Genomic DNA, 16731 nt, shown 5'->3' with positions numbered 1-16731 from the left:
CCCCCTGGGTAAACGGAAGAGCACCTCCAGCAGCAGCCTGGTCCAGCTGAGCAACCTGAAGTCATTCCTGCCAGCAGCCACGAGGCTCCTGGATGACTCCTGTCGCCGCGCCGCTGCTGACGAGCTCACAGATCAACGCCGGCGCTTTATTTACTACGATTTGCGCATTTCGCTCCGCCAGGCACACAGACACCGTGCTTCTTCCACGACAAAACCACCCGCCGTACACACTTCCTGCTTCCTCTCACACTGACGATCGCAGCCAATCAGAAGCCTCGATGAAGGTAAATCTAACACCTCACTTGAAAGGGCACATTCAACACAGTCGCTATAGTATATAATTTTAAACACATTTTGTCCACGCAGAGCCATCGGGCGCATACGGAGCGCTCTCGCCGCCACGGAGGAACGGACCTCTGCTCTGTCTGTGAGAGTGGACCTGAGCCCCCAGTGCTACTTTTCCCTTATTATTTGCACACTGTTATGTGACCTCTTCTTGCCTATTAACTCCAGCGAGTGTCACTCCAGTGTGTTTCTCCTCCTTCCTTGTGTGGTGTGCGGATCAGCTCCAGCCGGGCATCCCCGTCCCCGTCTTCTGGGGAACCTCCTGCGGACTCGATCCCGGCTCCCGGAGCCCCATTTTTCCCCTCCGCGGGCACACTGCCGCGCGCCACCGCAAAGGCGCCAATCGATCGGCGCGCGCCTGCATCGCGAGGGGTGGGGGTGCAGGCAAAAGCCCTGAACTTCAGGTGACCGCGCGCGCGCCGCCGACTCGCTCCTCAAAAACAGGAGACGAGGCGCAACATCACGCACAATCCTGAATTTCGGTAAAACGGAACAGCGCCGCAGAGAGTGTAGTAAAACCGCCGAGAAGACCGAGTGATTTGTACAAAAGCAGTTGTGTGGAGGTTGCAAAGTTAGCTGAGCTCCGAGGGGGGGGGGGCTGCACAAAAACAGGAAATAAGTTGCCTTTACTATTTTTCTGTGCGTGCGCGTGTGGGGGCACGAGACGCCTGCAGCGTCCGTCTGCTCCCACTGACCCTCCGCTCCACTGCGGCCCGCTGCTCAGAGTCAGACCCCCTCCGACACACTCTTCTTCCGCTTGCTGACCTGCACGACGGACGGAAGACGGTTTCTCTCACGCACGCACGCACGCTCGCGCCACCGTCCGCAACCTTGAAAACGCTCCCCCCCTTTCTCCTCCTCCTCCTCTCCTCCCCGACGGCCGACGGAGAGGAGAGCCACCGAACGCAGCGCCAACATGGCTGCCCGAGCCGAGCTCGGGGTTCGGATGGGGGGGACGACACGGAGAGACACACACACACACACACACACACGCTGCGCGCCTTTTGTCCGCTTCCCGCCCGTGAGAGCCGCACTTACGCGAAGACAGGCGCCTCGGCTGCTCCTGCTTCCGGCGGGGCATTGTCCGTCCCGCGCGCTCACATCCTCCTGCGGCTCTCGGCGGCGGCGCTCCTTCCCATCCACACGGAGAGAGACAGAGCGAGCGAGCGAGCGAGAGGCGGAACACACACAGCGGAGCGCTCGCCCCGCCGGGCGCCCGATGGCGGGGGACGCGTCGCGCACCTGAGCGCGCTGCCGCTGCTGGGGCGCGCGCGGAGGAGGACGGTGCAGGACGGACGGAGGTGCGGCTGCCGTGCTGCTCCGTGTCTCCGCCGCGGCCGCGCGCGCTGTGTCTGTGCGCCTCCGAGCCCCTAACTAACACTAATGCCGGGATCAAAGGGCAGCAACAGCAGAGCAGCGGTGGCGGCGGCGGCGGCGCGCGCGCGCCCGCGCCTTCTCTCTCCTACACTCACTCACTCACTCACCCTCTCGCTCTCTCTCTCTCTCTCTCGCTCTCAAAAGCACATTCACCGAGGCGCGCACATTATACACGCACGCAGAGGAGCTGCTGCTGACTCTGGTGCCCTCGAGCTCTCGGAAGAAACCGACGAAAATTCTTCTAAATTTTTGATTATTTCATACGCATAGCTACTTAAATGATTGTATACAAAAATGACACATACATTACTATATCTACATGGCAAAAATAGTACCTACAGGATAACTGTTGTATTTTCAAAAATGCCCTGTATTTTCCATTTAATGCAAATTAAAAAAAAATAGATAAGAAAAAATTATTCTGAAACAACCGGACATATCTTCAGCATAAGATTAATAGTTATGTGACATGTCATTTGATAACTGCATTTTAAACCTCTTTTCAGAGTAAATTCAGGCACAAAAGGAAGGTGACAGTCACCTGTTCTGCTTCCTTTGCTATTTTCTAAGTGAATAATTTTGCAAAGTGAGACATGGTTATTAACACCTATCTTTCACTCATGAGCAATAACCACTTGTCCAGGGCAGGGTCACAATGGTCCAGAGCCTATCCTGGAAGCATAGGGTATGGAGAAAGGTACACCCAGGACAGGACTGTGGGAAGAAACCTGAGCGCCTGTAGGAAACTCACACAAACATGGGATTCCACACAGAATCCACGTTCAAACCCACAGCCCAGGAGCTGTGAGGCACCAGTGTGACCCTCTGTGCCACTGAGCCATCAACCAGCATTTAGCTGACAGCTTTGTCTAAGACAACTCACCATGTTAGATTTGTATCCTAATTACACTGATTTCCTCTTGATAAAGCAGAGTAGTTTTTATTGTATCAGTTCAGGGTTAATCGGGGGAACAATAGCAGGAGGGAGGATTCGAACCTGAAACCTCCACATTAACCCCCCCCCCGTGAAGGTAAACCAGTGTCCTGAGAGCTGCGGAAGCATCTGTACTTCAGCAACGCATGTGGAGCTGAAGAGTTCATATTTCCCCCGCTAAATATAAAAGCAGCCATTCGTCCTGAATGCCATCGATAAGAAAGGTGTGGGCTAATTTTGCAGCTCCCTTTTCTGTGAGACAAACCAGTTATGATGTCAGTAATATTGCTCGCTGTGCACGTCCTACATCAACAGCAGAGGCACACGTAAGGAAGTCCTGCACACTAAAGAGCCAAGGCAGGACATGGAGGAGAATCCCTTGCCTCATGTACCTCACTTCTTCCCTGTTTCTATTTTTTTTTTTTTGTTTGAGATGCTTTTTATTATTGACAGGCATGAGGGGAAACCACAGGTGTATTGACAAAAAGTTTGATCACACGTGCAACGAGGACGCAGCAGACATACATGTGTGAATCATCTTTGATGCATACGTTACAAAAATACATATACGGTATAACCAATATATTAATGGGATAAAATCATGACAGTGGGAGTCAGGAGCTCACGGGGTTTGCTTGTTTTAGGGCGGGGTCGTGACTAAGCGTGGGCTGTCGTGCATGACGAACAGTGGCGAAGCTACAAATGCAGGGAAACAAAAGGACGTTTTGCCGCGAGGCCCCTGTAGGGCCCCGGCGCGCTCATAAACGCCGAATGATTGGGGGCGTGAGGCCCGTGTGTGCGGAGGCGCCTGACCCGCGGGTCACCCTGCTGACTATCAGGAGGGGAGTCGCTCAGGGGTCAGCAGTTGTACCCTCTCGAGCCGGACAGGAGCTTGTCAAAGCGCGGACCCCCAAAGGGCCGTCTACACACGCTCTGCACAACAAACACACGGTTCGGTGCTGAGGCCAGAACGGCAGGAGAGAGCAGAGTGAGCAACAGGACTCGCCCACCGCTGAAGGAAATTACAAACCTGAGTAGGACAACTGAGTAGGAAATTATTATTATTATTATTATTATTATTCATTCATTCACTTTGCTCACACCTTTATCTAAGGCAATTTATAATGTTAGGCAGCAGGGTCATTTTTACTGTGCCAATTCAAGACAAGCACCTTGGTCAAAGGCACGACAGAAATAGCAGAAAATTGAACCCGTGTCCTTTGGGTGCAAGTTTAAAGTTTTAACACCTATGCCACCTTCTGGCCCTAAATCGAGTAATGATGTAATTACTAATAATTCTTTTAGTGCACATAACCATGAATTTCTCAATGTACCATGAAACAATACTTGGTGAAGCAGGTGGCATAGCGGTTAGAGGCATCACTTAGCAGCTGAAGGGTCCAGGACCGAACTTCTCCTCCTACTGTAGTACCCTTCATCGAAGTACTTATCCTGAACTGGTACAGTAATAATTACCCTGTGTATAGGAGGGTAAATTGGTGTAAGAAGCTCAACGCAGTACGGAGAATAGCACCACGTAAATGAATACACGTAGACGAGGAATTCCAGCGGACCAAGAACCCTGCGGTTTTCCGCACCACGTCGACTGGATGGTAAGGCACACTGCAGCCTTCAGACCTCAGCCAAAATTCATACATGCGACTCATTTTGATAATAGTTTCATTAATTTTACAGCCAGCCCCCCCTCCCCCCAAAGCGCACACCCCGCACGCCCATTTTCTCGGTAGAAGTGGATCTCGGTTTTGTCGCCCAAAAGGACGAGAAGGCGCGTGGAGCCAACTGCCTGTTCGGAGAGCCGCGTCCGAATGTGTGTGTTTTCACACCTTTGTCGTGACGGCACTTGTCGCCGTTGTGCTGTGACTCAGACAGAGGCACACGCAGCTCTTCATGACTGCAATTAGCCGGCGCTCTCATTATTCCTCTGAGCGCACAACTGGTGACAGACCCGCACTTTGCATATTCTTAATTAAAATATAGCACAACATAATTAGAATCCCCAGTGAGCCCGGTGGGATTTTGGAAAGGCGAACGGTCAAGCGAAACGCAGGAGGCGACCGTTTCCCGGGCAGCTCTTGCAGAGGCCCACAGCTTGCGCCGCGTTCCAGTCTAGACCGCGTCCGCTCCGGTTAGAAACCCAGCCTTCGTGCTCATGACGATCGCAGTATACCACGGTAAACACGGTGCGTGAGGCGGCACTTGCGGTCGCACGCCAACGTACTTTGGGGTAACTAGTTCGCCTGAGCAGCACCTCTGAAACTCAGGAACGCCGTACTAGTTGGAGCGGCGGCCCACCGGCTGGGCTGCGAGCACGCTACCTGCTGAGCCGCTCTGCTGCAGACAAATGTTAGGTGTGCTGTGAACTTCCTAGACGTGTTAGGAAAGCTGTCATGTGAAGACATTTATCCGGTCATTTCCAAGGATCTGTTAATGACCTGTTAATGGTGTGTGAACAAAATGCACAGTTAACTTACTAGATGCGTTCTTTCCTCTTGATTCAGAAGTTCACTGGCGATTACCTGCGAAGAACAGATGGGCCAGTGCGTTATCAAATGGATGCATTACAACTTCTGTTTTATATACTCCAACAAATACTGAATATGTTTACACTTATCCAGCACTTTTCTCCAAAACAACTTACAGTGATTTACAGGTGATGTCGTGGTTTGGGCTTGATGGATCTAGGCTAGCGGGGGGGCATTGTGGTGCGGCGGGTTCAGCCGGTGCCCGCTGTGTGGTGGGTCTGGGGTTTGAGTCCCGCTTGGGGTGCCTTGCGATGGACTGGCGTCCCATCCTGGGTGTGTCCCCTCCCCCTCTAGCCTTGCGACTTGGGTTGCCGGGTTAGGCTCCGGCTTGTCTTGACCCCGCTCGGGACAAGCGGTTGCTGACGATGCATCTAGGGTAAAATCCCACCTCCTGCAGTAGTACCCTTGCTCAAAGTACTTACCCTGCATTGATACAGTAAAAATGACCCTGCTCTATAAATGGGTAAGTCACCGTAAGTAGCTTAACAAGGTTTCTGTCTGAAACTGGGTGGTAGAATGGGCACCAGTGCAATCCTCCTGATCGCTGACTCCTCTGCATCATTTTCCTCTGACATACTGTACATTTTTGGGGTGTTTCTGCGTGGGCAGTCTCGCTACTAGAAATGCCCCTGGTTGTGCCCTCTGCATTTAACCTTCATGTGCACCAGGGGCTCAAACCAGCGACTTTCCGGTTAGAAGGCTGTGTCTGCGCTACAGCGGTCGCCGCAGGCGAAAGCTAACGGACGGCTTCCAATAGCCGAAAAACACTGACACCGTTGTGCTGCGGGGTGCTTCACGTACACGTGGTGGTAATGAGCCGGGGAAGGTCTGCCGAGCCCCCTCTGCTCGGGCCCAGCGGCAGAAGCGGAAACCCAGCAGCAGTGAAGGACGACAAGCTGCTTTTCTGGGATCTGTTTTGTTTTTTTAAATCAGAGACTCTTTGCCACCTTCTCATCCCTTCTGTGTCCCCCGCCACCTCCTCCTCCTCCCTCTTCTTTCACTGCTGAAGACTTTGCTTTGTGTTTCAGAGACAAAGTCAAAGCGATCACCGATAAATTCTCACCATCAACATGCCCGGTTCACGCTGGACCTCCCTGCGAAGCTATCCTCTCCAACTTCAAGCCGCCCTCCGAATCTGAAGTCGCTGACCTCCTAATATTGCACAGAGCCACCACCTGCTCATCACTCCTTCAGAACATTTCCCTGCAACTCTCCTCCTTCATCTCTTCTAGCATCAGCTCCTCATTCTCCTCTGGCTGTTTCCCAGCTGCCTTCAAAACTGCTCTAATTTCACCTCTGTTAAAAAAATCCTCCCTGGACCCCAATCTGGTTGAAAATTACAGACTGGTCTCTCTCCTCTCCTTCCTGTCCAAAACCCTTGAGCGGGCAGCCTGTGATCAACTGTCTGATTTCCTCATCCGGAACCATCTCCTTGATGGTTATCAGTCTGGTTTCAAAGTTGGTCACTCCACTGAGACCGCCCTTCTGGCGGTATCTGACGCTCTCCAAACTGCTAGAGCTGCCTCCCTCTCCCCGGTCCTCATCCTCCTCTATCTGCCTGCAGCATTCAACACTGTAAATCATCGGATTCTACTCTCCTCTCTTAATGAGCTTGGGATCAAAGGTGTGGCACTAAGATGGTTTGAGTCCTACCTCTCTGATAGATACTATCAAGTGGTCTGGTGGAGCTCTTGTTCTTCTCCTCTGCCTCTCTCAACCGGTGTTCCGCAGGGCTCGGTATTGGTTCCTCTTCTTTTCTCCATCTACACCTCCTCCCTCGGTCCGGTCATAGCCTCCCATGGATTCAAATACCACTGCTATGCTGATGATACCCAGCTCTTCCTCTCCTTTCCACCTGGTGTGTCAGACATCTTTGCACGCATTGCTGCCTGCCTGTTGGACATCTCTTCATGGATGTATGATCACCACCTCCAGCTCAACCTCTCCAAAACAGAGATTCTTTACCTCCCAGCTGGCCTGTCCTCCTGTCATGACCTGTCGATCAAACTGGACAACTCAATCATTTCACCTAGCTCCTCTGCTAAGAATCTGGGAGTAACAAGTGATGCGAGTCTGTCATTCTCTCAACATATCGAAGCCACAACCCGGTCCTGCAGATACATCCTGCATAATATTTGTAGGATCTGTCCCTACGTCACTATTGACTCCGCCCAACTACTTGTCCAGGCCATGGTGACTTCCTGTTTGGACTACTGCAACTCTCTCCTGTGTGGGCTTCCTGCTAATGCCATCAAACCTCTACAGCTTCTACGGAATGCTGCTGCACGAGTTGTGTTTGATTTGCCAAAGCTCTCCCATGTATCTCCTCTACTCATCTCTCTGCACTGGCTTCCTATAGCTGCCCGTATCAAATTCAAAACCCTGGTCACTGTGTACAAATGCATCAACAGAACTGCTCCTGGCTATTTACAGGACTTGATCAACCGGTACACCCCAGCCAGGTCCCTTCACTCATCTACTTCTGCTCGCTTGGCGGTCCCGCGCACGAAAGGCAAAGCTCGGAGGTTCTCGGTTCTGGGTCCGTTGTGGTGGAATGACCTTCCCCTGTCACTGAGAACTGCGGAAACGCTGTCTATTTTCAAGAAGGGTCTGAAAACCCACCTTTTCCAGATCCACTTCGCCTGAGATCTCTCCAGCTCATCTATGGTGTAACTGTTCACGCGTCATAATTCCAGAAGCATCCTCAGATACAACCTTTATTCAGCCATTACTCTGGTATTGTACTGCTCATTTGTGTATCTTATAATATTTAATAAAATTTAAAAAAAATGCTGTGGGTATCGGGATTTGTCTATCCTGTGTCTTATGCACCTACTTGAACGATGAACCTCGGTGCAGCAAGTGGTAGGGAACAAACTAGTTTACTTGAGACTCATGTCTGCAGCTGTGTCTCCTTCTCTTAATGTAATGCATAAATCGTACTTTTGCTGAGATGTACGTCACTTTGGACAAAAGCATCTGCTAAATGAATAAATGTAAATATAGACTGGATGCGAGTGTAGGGACTTCTGGCAATTCATACAGCGTTCGCTTACCGTGTTTTCATGCGCACACACTTCCGGCCCCATTACCACATTATGCATCTTACAAAAAGTAACGTGTTCCCGGAAAAACCTTCGTAAGGTCAGTTCTCATAAATCGACAATGTGAGTACAATTAGTTCCAACGGTAAAAATCTGTACGCATCCCTGAGGCCGCAAACTCACACACGTTTATCCGAAATACACCAGATCCCATTAAAATGGACAATTACAGCACTTCAACAGTTAACTTTATCATGACACCACATAACAAGGCAGCTGCTTTAATTACGCTATAACTCCGTACGGATGTCTCACTGCACTCGTTCAGCCCTTCACATTTGCGTTCGTAGCGATTACGTCCCGTACACTTAACGCTCACGAACATGACATACACACGTGGCGTCCAGTATTTATGCATTAATTCAATCTTAATGGGAAAAAGTAACAGAGAACAGTAAAGACGATAGAAATCAATGAAAACGAGGCCTGATGTATGTTGAGAGCTCAATGGGGCGGGAGCCAAGCGATGCCTGAGAAGCCGAGCATATTAAAATATAGACTGGAAACTCTCACGCCGCCCGGATGTTGGGAGGAGCGCAAAATACCAATTCGGTCATGGTGAGCGCAAAGAAACACCTCATGAGTCGAGCTGGGTGTATTAAAAGCGGCTGCATTTAAAGCCGAACGGGCGCACCTCGGGAGATGAGCGCACCGACCCTGCAAAGGAATGACGACGATTATCTAGGGTACCGTTGCTCTGGCGCGTGGCCCGCAGCTTTGAGTCTGACAGCGGAGACGTACTTTTACCGTGGTAACCGTGCCCTGTGCGTGCATGCATGATTTGCGCTCTTTATGGCAGACGACGCGCCTGCTGGTTTGCGGGCCGAGCGCTCGGCCTGCAGAGACAGTGCTGAAAGAGCGCAGTGGGCAGGCGGTTAGTCAGAGGGGCTGGGGCGCGAGGAGCTGTGAGAAGAACAGAAGGGGCCGAACGTGTTATGAAATTCATGTGTTACAAATCCTGTTTATTCTCCCGAATTATGGTAATAAAGCGATCGCCTGGAAGACGTCGCCGGTGTCCAGAAAATGCCCCCTGGGAAGGGAAAAGGAGGGGCCCATTCTTAGCAGGGATAATTTGAACAGGGCGGTTAACAGGTTCGTTCGAACCCACGGCACGACCGTTCACTGGGCACGGAATTAAGGCATTGAGTACGCAAATTGAATTGGAAACGGTGTCCAAAACGCAGCACACACCGACGGCGTGCTCCCGCCGGCCGTCCTCGCCGAGACGGCACTTGGCAGCGCTCGCTCTGTTCTGTTCTCTTCTGTTCACACTCTCTCCGGAGTGTGAGAACGCAGAGTGTTTCAGCGCCCAGCAAACACCAAATCAATTCCATTTCCACCAGTGAGATCTGCTCTCACAATTGAGCAGCAGCGCTGCACGGACACTTCTCATTGTTACCGCTCACTTTTCACGTTTACGTACATGTCGCTTCCTATGTAATCGCATCGCAGACTCATTTTTTACTGAAAAATACTGCATCACCTTATAAAATATGAAACACCTGTGCGATGCGGGGCTGCTGCTTTCATCGTATATTCTGCAAGATAATAAAGGGAGATATCATTTTAAACAGTGTGGTATGTGCAGTGCTGGTCATCATCCTTGTGCCAAACATTAAAACACACACACACACACACACACACACACAGTCTGAAACTGCTTGTCCCAAGTGGGGTCACAGTGAACCGGAGCCTAACCTGGCAACAGAGGGGGCAGGGCTGGATGGGGAGGGGACACACCCAGGACGGGACGCCAGTCCATCGCAAGGCACCCCAAGCGGCACTCGAACCCCAGACCCACCGGAGAGCAGGACCCGGTCAAACCCGCTGCGCCACCGCTCCCCCCACACATTAAAATAAACATTTAAAATCTAAAACTTAAAATGAACTCATAAAAGGAATGAACGATTATGATTTCCACACCTGATTCTACTGACCTACTTGGGGTTCACTTATTTTTCAGCCGCACTACTTCTGTTTTTTACGATACCCGATTTCCTCTAAAGCAACATTTTGAACTGGTCATTGCACACCTATAACGTCAGATGAGAAAGACTGCTTCTCGTTAAACAACCATTTTGTGCTCAAACTAAGGGACACACACTTTCAAGCAGCACTGCACGCGCTGTGATTTTTGCTGTGTTCAGAATACCGAAATGCTGAAACTTATGGTGACGTTTATGCAAGCAAGGAACGATCGCAGTCCTTCCTGCGAAGCCATGGACTGCAGCCTGATGAAACAATATTTTCAGAAGACAATTAACAGATAGAAGAAATGAAGGCCAGTATGTGACCTTACATACTTATACCATCAGGTCATCACCCTGACAACGGCATATATTCCCACATTAGCAATATGTAGGACAACAACCCCCGCCTAGACAAATAAATTTATTCTAGTGTCTTCACACTTACACCTTATACTGTATATACCTGGGACAATTACAGTGTTTTCTTGCCTTCAAGCAGCCTGCTTTTTTCCAAAGCAACTTTCAATGAACTCTATCATAGAGTAGTGTTACCAGCCCACACACGTGGTGACTTACACTGCTAGATACACTACTTACAATGGGTCATTCATCCATCCATCAGTGGAACACACTCTCTCTGTCACTCACACACTATGGGGGAACCTGAACAGCGTGTCTTTGGACTTATTTATTTCATTTAATGTAGAGGTGGTCCCCGATTTACGATGGGGTTACGTTCCCCGAAACCCATCCTAAGTCAAAAATGCATTTAACACACCTAATACACACCTCCGCGAGACAGACTGAGAGATGCGGATTGCTGCCGCTGCCCAGCATCACGAGAGAGAATCGCATCGCATATCACTTGCCCAGGAAAAAAAATCAAAATTCAAAGTACGGTTTCTACTGAATGTCTATCGCCAGCTCACCATCGTAAAGTCAAAAAAATTGCAAGTCGAACCATCGTGAGTCGGAGTCACCTGTATGTTTTTCATTCTTGATCCTGGCTAAAATTTGCGTTTCAGTGATTTACAGAGCAACATCTCTCGCCAACTATTTATATCACTTTTTATTATTTGTTCTAAGAAGTTCACTTGCACGGCGGTGCGTCTATCCCATAATAAGAGTACAAGAAATTTAACCTGTGCGTTTCGCTAATATGCATGAGTCACTTTATTTGGGGAGAAGTGAAATGGCTCGAGTTTCATTCTGCCCAACATTCCCATTTTCCCTGTTAAGTATTTTAAAGGCTTGAAATTTAAGGTTAGAGATGAAATAAATTCTCCGCAAGATATAACCTTTAGCGTACGGACCGAACGGTGCAATTATGAGGGGCCTTTGAATAGAGAGCTTTTTTGGTGATATTATTACTCATTAAAATGGAGCCCCAGAGCAGCGCAGTGATGACTTCTCTACATTAATTTCAGGCACTTCACCGGCAGATAACGCCAGTATATAAAGCGGAATAACAGCCACAAGGCATGGAGCGAAAATCTGCTCTCCACGTGTTTGCTCTGCGACTCGAATTCCTCATGTGTGGCTAGCAGCCGTTTTTCACCCGAAGACAAAGGGGGAGTCTCGTGCGATACTTAGAAAACGGAGCGTGAATCCAGTAGGACACATTTACTGGACACACAGCTGGCTGAAAGGAGCCATAACTGTATGATCACTGAGCTCTGAGCCACACAAAACTGAGCTCATAAACAGAGTGGGACAAGTGTGGGAAGAAAAGTGAACGGGATTGCTTGTTCAGTCAGGGCCAGTAGGTGGCGTAGTGTTTACCGTTGCTACCGTCCACCTGAAAGTCCCAGGTTCGAAACCCACGTCCTACCATAGCACCCTCAAGCACGGTGCTAACTCTGAACTGATATAGTACATTTACATTTTTATTCATTTAGCCAACACTTTTCTCCAAAGTTGCCTACAACTATTGACCCATTTATACAGCTGGGTAATTGTACTGGAGAAATTTAGGGTAAAATACCTTGCTCAAGGGGGTGTGGTGGCGCAGCAGGTTTGGTTGGGTCCTGCTCTCTGGGGGGTCTGAGGTTCAAGTCCTGCCTGGGGTGCCTTGCAATGGACTGGCGTCCCGTCCTGGGTGTGTCCCCTCCCCCTCCAGCCCTGTACCTTGCTCAAGGGGAGAACCTCTGTAGGTGAGATTCAAAGCAGAAACCTTCAGATCCAAAGGCAGTCATTCTGACCCCTACACTGTCAGCTACTCCTGCCCCAGTCAGGATTACCCTGCTGTACAAATAAATGGGCAAGTCACTGGAAACAGCTTAGTGTACAGAGCTAATGTTTGTAAGTTGCTTTTGAGAAAAGTGTGGCTCAGTGAGTAAATAATAATAGAATAATAATGCACGGGAAACTCCTAGAGCTGGGGAAGACTGAGCCTGAGGGCTGATGACTGGGCAACAGAAAAGTTGTTGCCAATCTGACATAAGTGAACTATGAACTAAAGTAAGCTCAATTATTTCTTAAAAATAAGCAATTAAAGGTGCCCTGTAGCCACAGGGCATATCTTGCACCTGCTCATTCCCAGAGGCATGTGCCATTCGGCTGTGACACAAAATCACCGGCATGCAAGAGGCTTCCTCCTTTGTGAGCCGTGCTGAGCGTCAGCTAAAAATGCACTTCACCACCTTGCTCTCGAAAACATTTTCTAGGACTTTCACTTAAGGTGAAACCGGGTGCGTGTTGATGCATGCCACGCACGGCACCCGCGCTCATCCCTGGGCTCCGTAAGTGGTCACCGGACGTGACCTCACCTGGACACAGCAGCCATCCTGCTCCTTGCCCAGGACTCTCTCTCGAACCCTCGGCACGAGGGCAGGAGGAGAAGCTCCTTCGGACGACAGGTTCGGAGCAATGGCCCTCGTGCTGTGCTTCACATGTTCCCCGCTGGAAAGTCTGCCGCACTCGCTGTTACTTCTCATACATGTTATGGGGTCATTGCACCGCTCACACGGTTTGAGTTGGGATCCTCGATGCACCGAACATGAGGAGATGTGAATCGATAACCGAAACCATCAATTGCTTTGTGGGCCAAGGTCAGGTATGCTATCGGTGTGACCGCCAGCTGACGTGGAAAGGCCATTCGAAAGGAGAGGTTACTGCCTGGATTTACCGTGTCCCCGGGTGACCTCAGGAGGGTTAGCCTGAGCAAAGACACCAAGCATGTTACATTTACATTAATTCATTTAGCAGACACTTTTCTCCAAAGCGACGCACATCTCAGAGAAAAATGCAATGAGTGCATCACATCAGCAAAAGGAGAGACATGGGTGCAAACACATGATTCTAGAGTACAGTCAATTTGTTGCATTCCACCATATGAACCAGTATACATCACACAAGTAGCTGCGTAAAGGTTTATGCATTATTCAACAATTTATAATCACAAAATTATTAAAAGTAAACATTTACATATTTCTCATGCTATTTTAATCACCAAATTACATTTTTAGCTATTAAAATTATGGGTCCCATGACATTCTGTGCTTTCCTCTCTAGTGGTTAAATCTGTTTGTTGTATATGTAAATATGCAAAATGTACAACCACACAACAAAACACCACTTTCAAAGACGCAGCGTGACACAATATTAAAAATCAACATTCTGGGGTTCATCTTTAATGCTGAACAGCAGCAGGCAAACCAGAGCCCACATGTTCACCTTTTTCAGCTCTTCCAGTCAGTTTCTGGAAATGTGCTTCTAAAACAGTTTGAAGTGTCTGGTTTTATATATAAATATATATATGTACAGTATCCCAATCACCCAAAACATTAAAATCACTGAGAGGTGAAGTCAAGGGGTGGGGTATATTAGGCAGCAAGTGAACAGTCAGTTCTTGAATTTGATGTGTTGGAAACAGGAAAAATGGACAAGCGTAAGGATCTAAGCGACAAGGGCCAAATTGAGATGGCTAGATGACTGGGTCAGAACATCTCCAAAAGGGCAGGTCTTGTGGGGTGTCCCTGGTATGCAGTGATTAGTACCTACCAAAAGTGGTCCAAGGAAGGACAACCGGTGAACGGGGGACAGGGTCATGGGCGCCCAAGGCTCACTGATGCGCGTGGGGAGCGAAGGCTAGCCCGTCTGGTCCGATCCCATAGAAGAGCTACTGTACCACAAATTGCAGACAGCCTTAATGCTGGCCATGATAGAAATGTGTCAGAACACAAAGCGCATCACAGCTTGCTGCGTATGGGGCTGCGTAGCTGCGGTCCGGTCAGAGTGCCCATGCTGACCCCTGTCCACCACCGAAAGCGCCTACTATGGCCAAATGAGCGTCAGAACTGGACCATGGAGAAATGGAGGAAGGTGGCCTGCTCTGTTCTTTTAGATCATGTGGACGGCCGGGTGCACGTGCATCGTTTACCCGGGGAAGAGATGGCAGCAGGATGCACTATGGGAAGAAGGCAAGCCGGTGGCGGCAGTGTGATGCTCTGGGTAATGTTCTGCTGGGAAACCTTGGGTCCTGGCATTCATGTGGCTGTTACTTTGACACGTACCACCTACCTAAAGATTGTTGCAGACCACGTACTTCATGGCAACGATCTTCCCTGATGGCAGTGGCCTCTTTCAGCAGGATAATGCGCCATGCCAAAGTGCGAAAATTGTTCAGGGATGGTTTGAGGAACATGACAAAGAGTTTAAGGTGTTGACTTGGCCTTCAAAGTCCCCAGATCTTAATCCGATAGAGCATCTGTGGGATGTGCTGGGAAAACAAGTCTGATCCATAGAGGCCCCACCTCGCAACCTGCAGGACTTAAAGGATCTGCTCCTAACGTCTTGGTGCCAGATACCACAGGACACCTTTAGAGGTCTTGTGGAGTCCATGGTTCTACAGGTCAGAGCTGTTTTGCTAGCACGAGGGGGACCAATACAATATTGGGCAGGTCGCTTTAATGTTTTGGCTGACCGTGGTATATATAAAATGATATAATAAACGATTATATAATTAATCCTGTACTGCTGGCAGGCAGTGAACTGCAGCTGTCAGCTGCATCTGTATTTGTCTGAACTGGGAAGAACTGGATCAGCTTATTTATCATTATGACAAACATTGGGGTCATTAAAATCTTCGCATCAAAACACGATTTTGATACTTCAGCAGCAGCGTTGTCCGAAAAGGCAGCTTTTTCAAGGTTATTCCACGGCTTCGCTTTCCAAAGCAGCGCACAGTTTTGCCTATTTGTGCAGCTGGATTTTTTTCCCCGGAGTAAATTAGGTTAAGTAGCTGCTCAGCGGTACTACAGAAGGACCCTTTGCGTGACACCGCCATGCAGCTCTCGTGTTACAGGTCCGTACGCTGTGCGCAGCGCTACCCGCCCGCTGCCCATGTTCAGTAGCAGCTTGAAATAAAATAAATGTTAAATAAGTTATTACAAAGGAACGCTACACCGATACGGGTCTCTAGCGAGTTTACACATTTCCCTTTGGCTCTGCGTTACAACCAGCACGTCTGATACACAACATCACTATTTGTGCTAATTTGTTCCAGCACTTCGGTACGTTACGGAACGCCGGCAGAGGTTATTACAAAATGACGTGACGAGTGGCTTTATTCGAAACGCTGCCTGCAATGCATCCTCGTGGATGCGGCCGAGTGCTCCCGATACAAGTGCCATTCATGGAACTAAGCTCTGTTAACGGTGAGGTGTGTTTTAAATATTTAAGCGCACTTTGTGCTCACCCAGTGATCTAATTTCACATTTTCCAACAGTTACTTAACAAGCAAAAAACAATCGTGTCTTCAGATGGTTTATTCGGAACTGTGCCTGAATGGTGACCGGCCAGCGTTTGGAGTCACATTCTCAATTAGCCACCAAACCCAATCATAGCTCATAGACTCACATTTACATTTATATTGTATTTGCTTAGCTGACACTCTAATACAGAGAGAATTGATCAGTACATGGACACCACTGCTAGATAATACGTAGCACAAGCCACAAAATGGGAAAAGCATCTTTATGCCATCACTTCCCATATCCTTGAGATAATTAGCTTGTTGTTCTGCACACGGGGGGTGCGGTGGCGCAGTGGGTTGGACCACAGTCCTGCTCTCCGGTGGGTCTGGGGTTCAAGTCCCGCTTGGGGTGCCTTGCGGCGGACTGGCGTCCCGTCCTGGGTGTGTCCCCTCCCCTTCTCGCCTTACGCCCTGTGTTACCGGGTAGGCTCTGGTTCCCCGTGACCCCGTAAGGGACAAGCGGTTCTGAAAATGTGTGTGTGTGTGTGTGTGTGTTCTGCACACCCAGCTGTCAATAACTGCTAGTCCAGTGGAGGGCCGTGGTGGTCCAGGAAACATAGGGTGTGAGGCAGGGTACATCCTGGATGGGATGCCAGTCCATCGCACGGCAATCTCACACACACACACACACAGAGTATGGGCAACTTTGAATCAACCATCCAACCGAAACATATGTATTTGGACTGTGGGAAGAAACCAGAGC

The 16731-nt window shown here is 49.5% G+C and overlaps 1 protein-coding gene across 4 annotated transcripts in view; it reads right to left on the bottom strand.

Annotated features, from left to right (window-relative positions):
- LOC108936667 (zinc finger protein 827-like) overlaps window positions 1-1826 on the bottom strand; it is a 46105-nt gene extending 44279 nt beyond the window's left edge. For all 4 annotated transcript variants that reach the window (XM_029250564.1, XM_029250565.1, XM_029250566.1 and 1 more), the window contains exon 1: window positions 1384-1826. In XM_029250564.1, the coding sequence (XP_029106397.1) occupies window positions 1384-1426 (43 nt within the window). In that variant the 5' untranslated portion in view covers window positions 1427-1826. The remainder of the gene's footprint in view (window positions 1-1383) is intronic.
- Between the last annotated feature and the right edge of the window lie 14905 nt (window positions 1827-16731).

The sequence above is a fragment of the Scleropages formosus genome, chromosome 3, assembly GCF_900964775.1.
Source record: "Scleropages formosus chromosome 3, fSclFor1.1, whole genome shotgun sequence".
Taxonomy (NCBI): domain Eukaryota; kingdom Metazoa; phylum Chordata; class Actinopteri; order Osteoglossiformes; family Osteoglossidae; genus Scleropages; species Scleropages formosus.
Note: the sequence above shows the minus strand (reverse complement) of the source record. Positions and strands in the feature narration are given on the sequence as shown.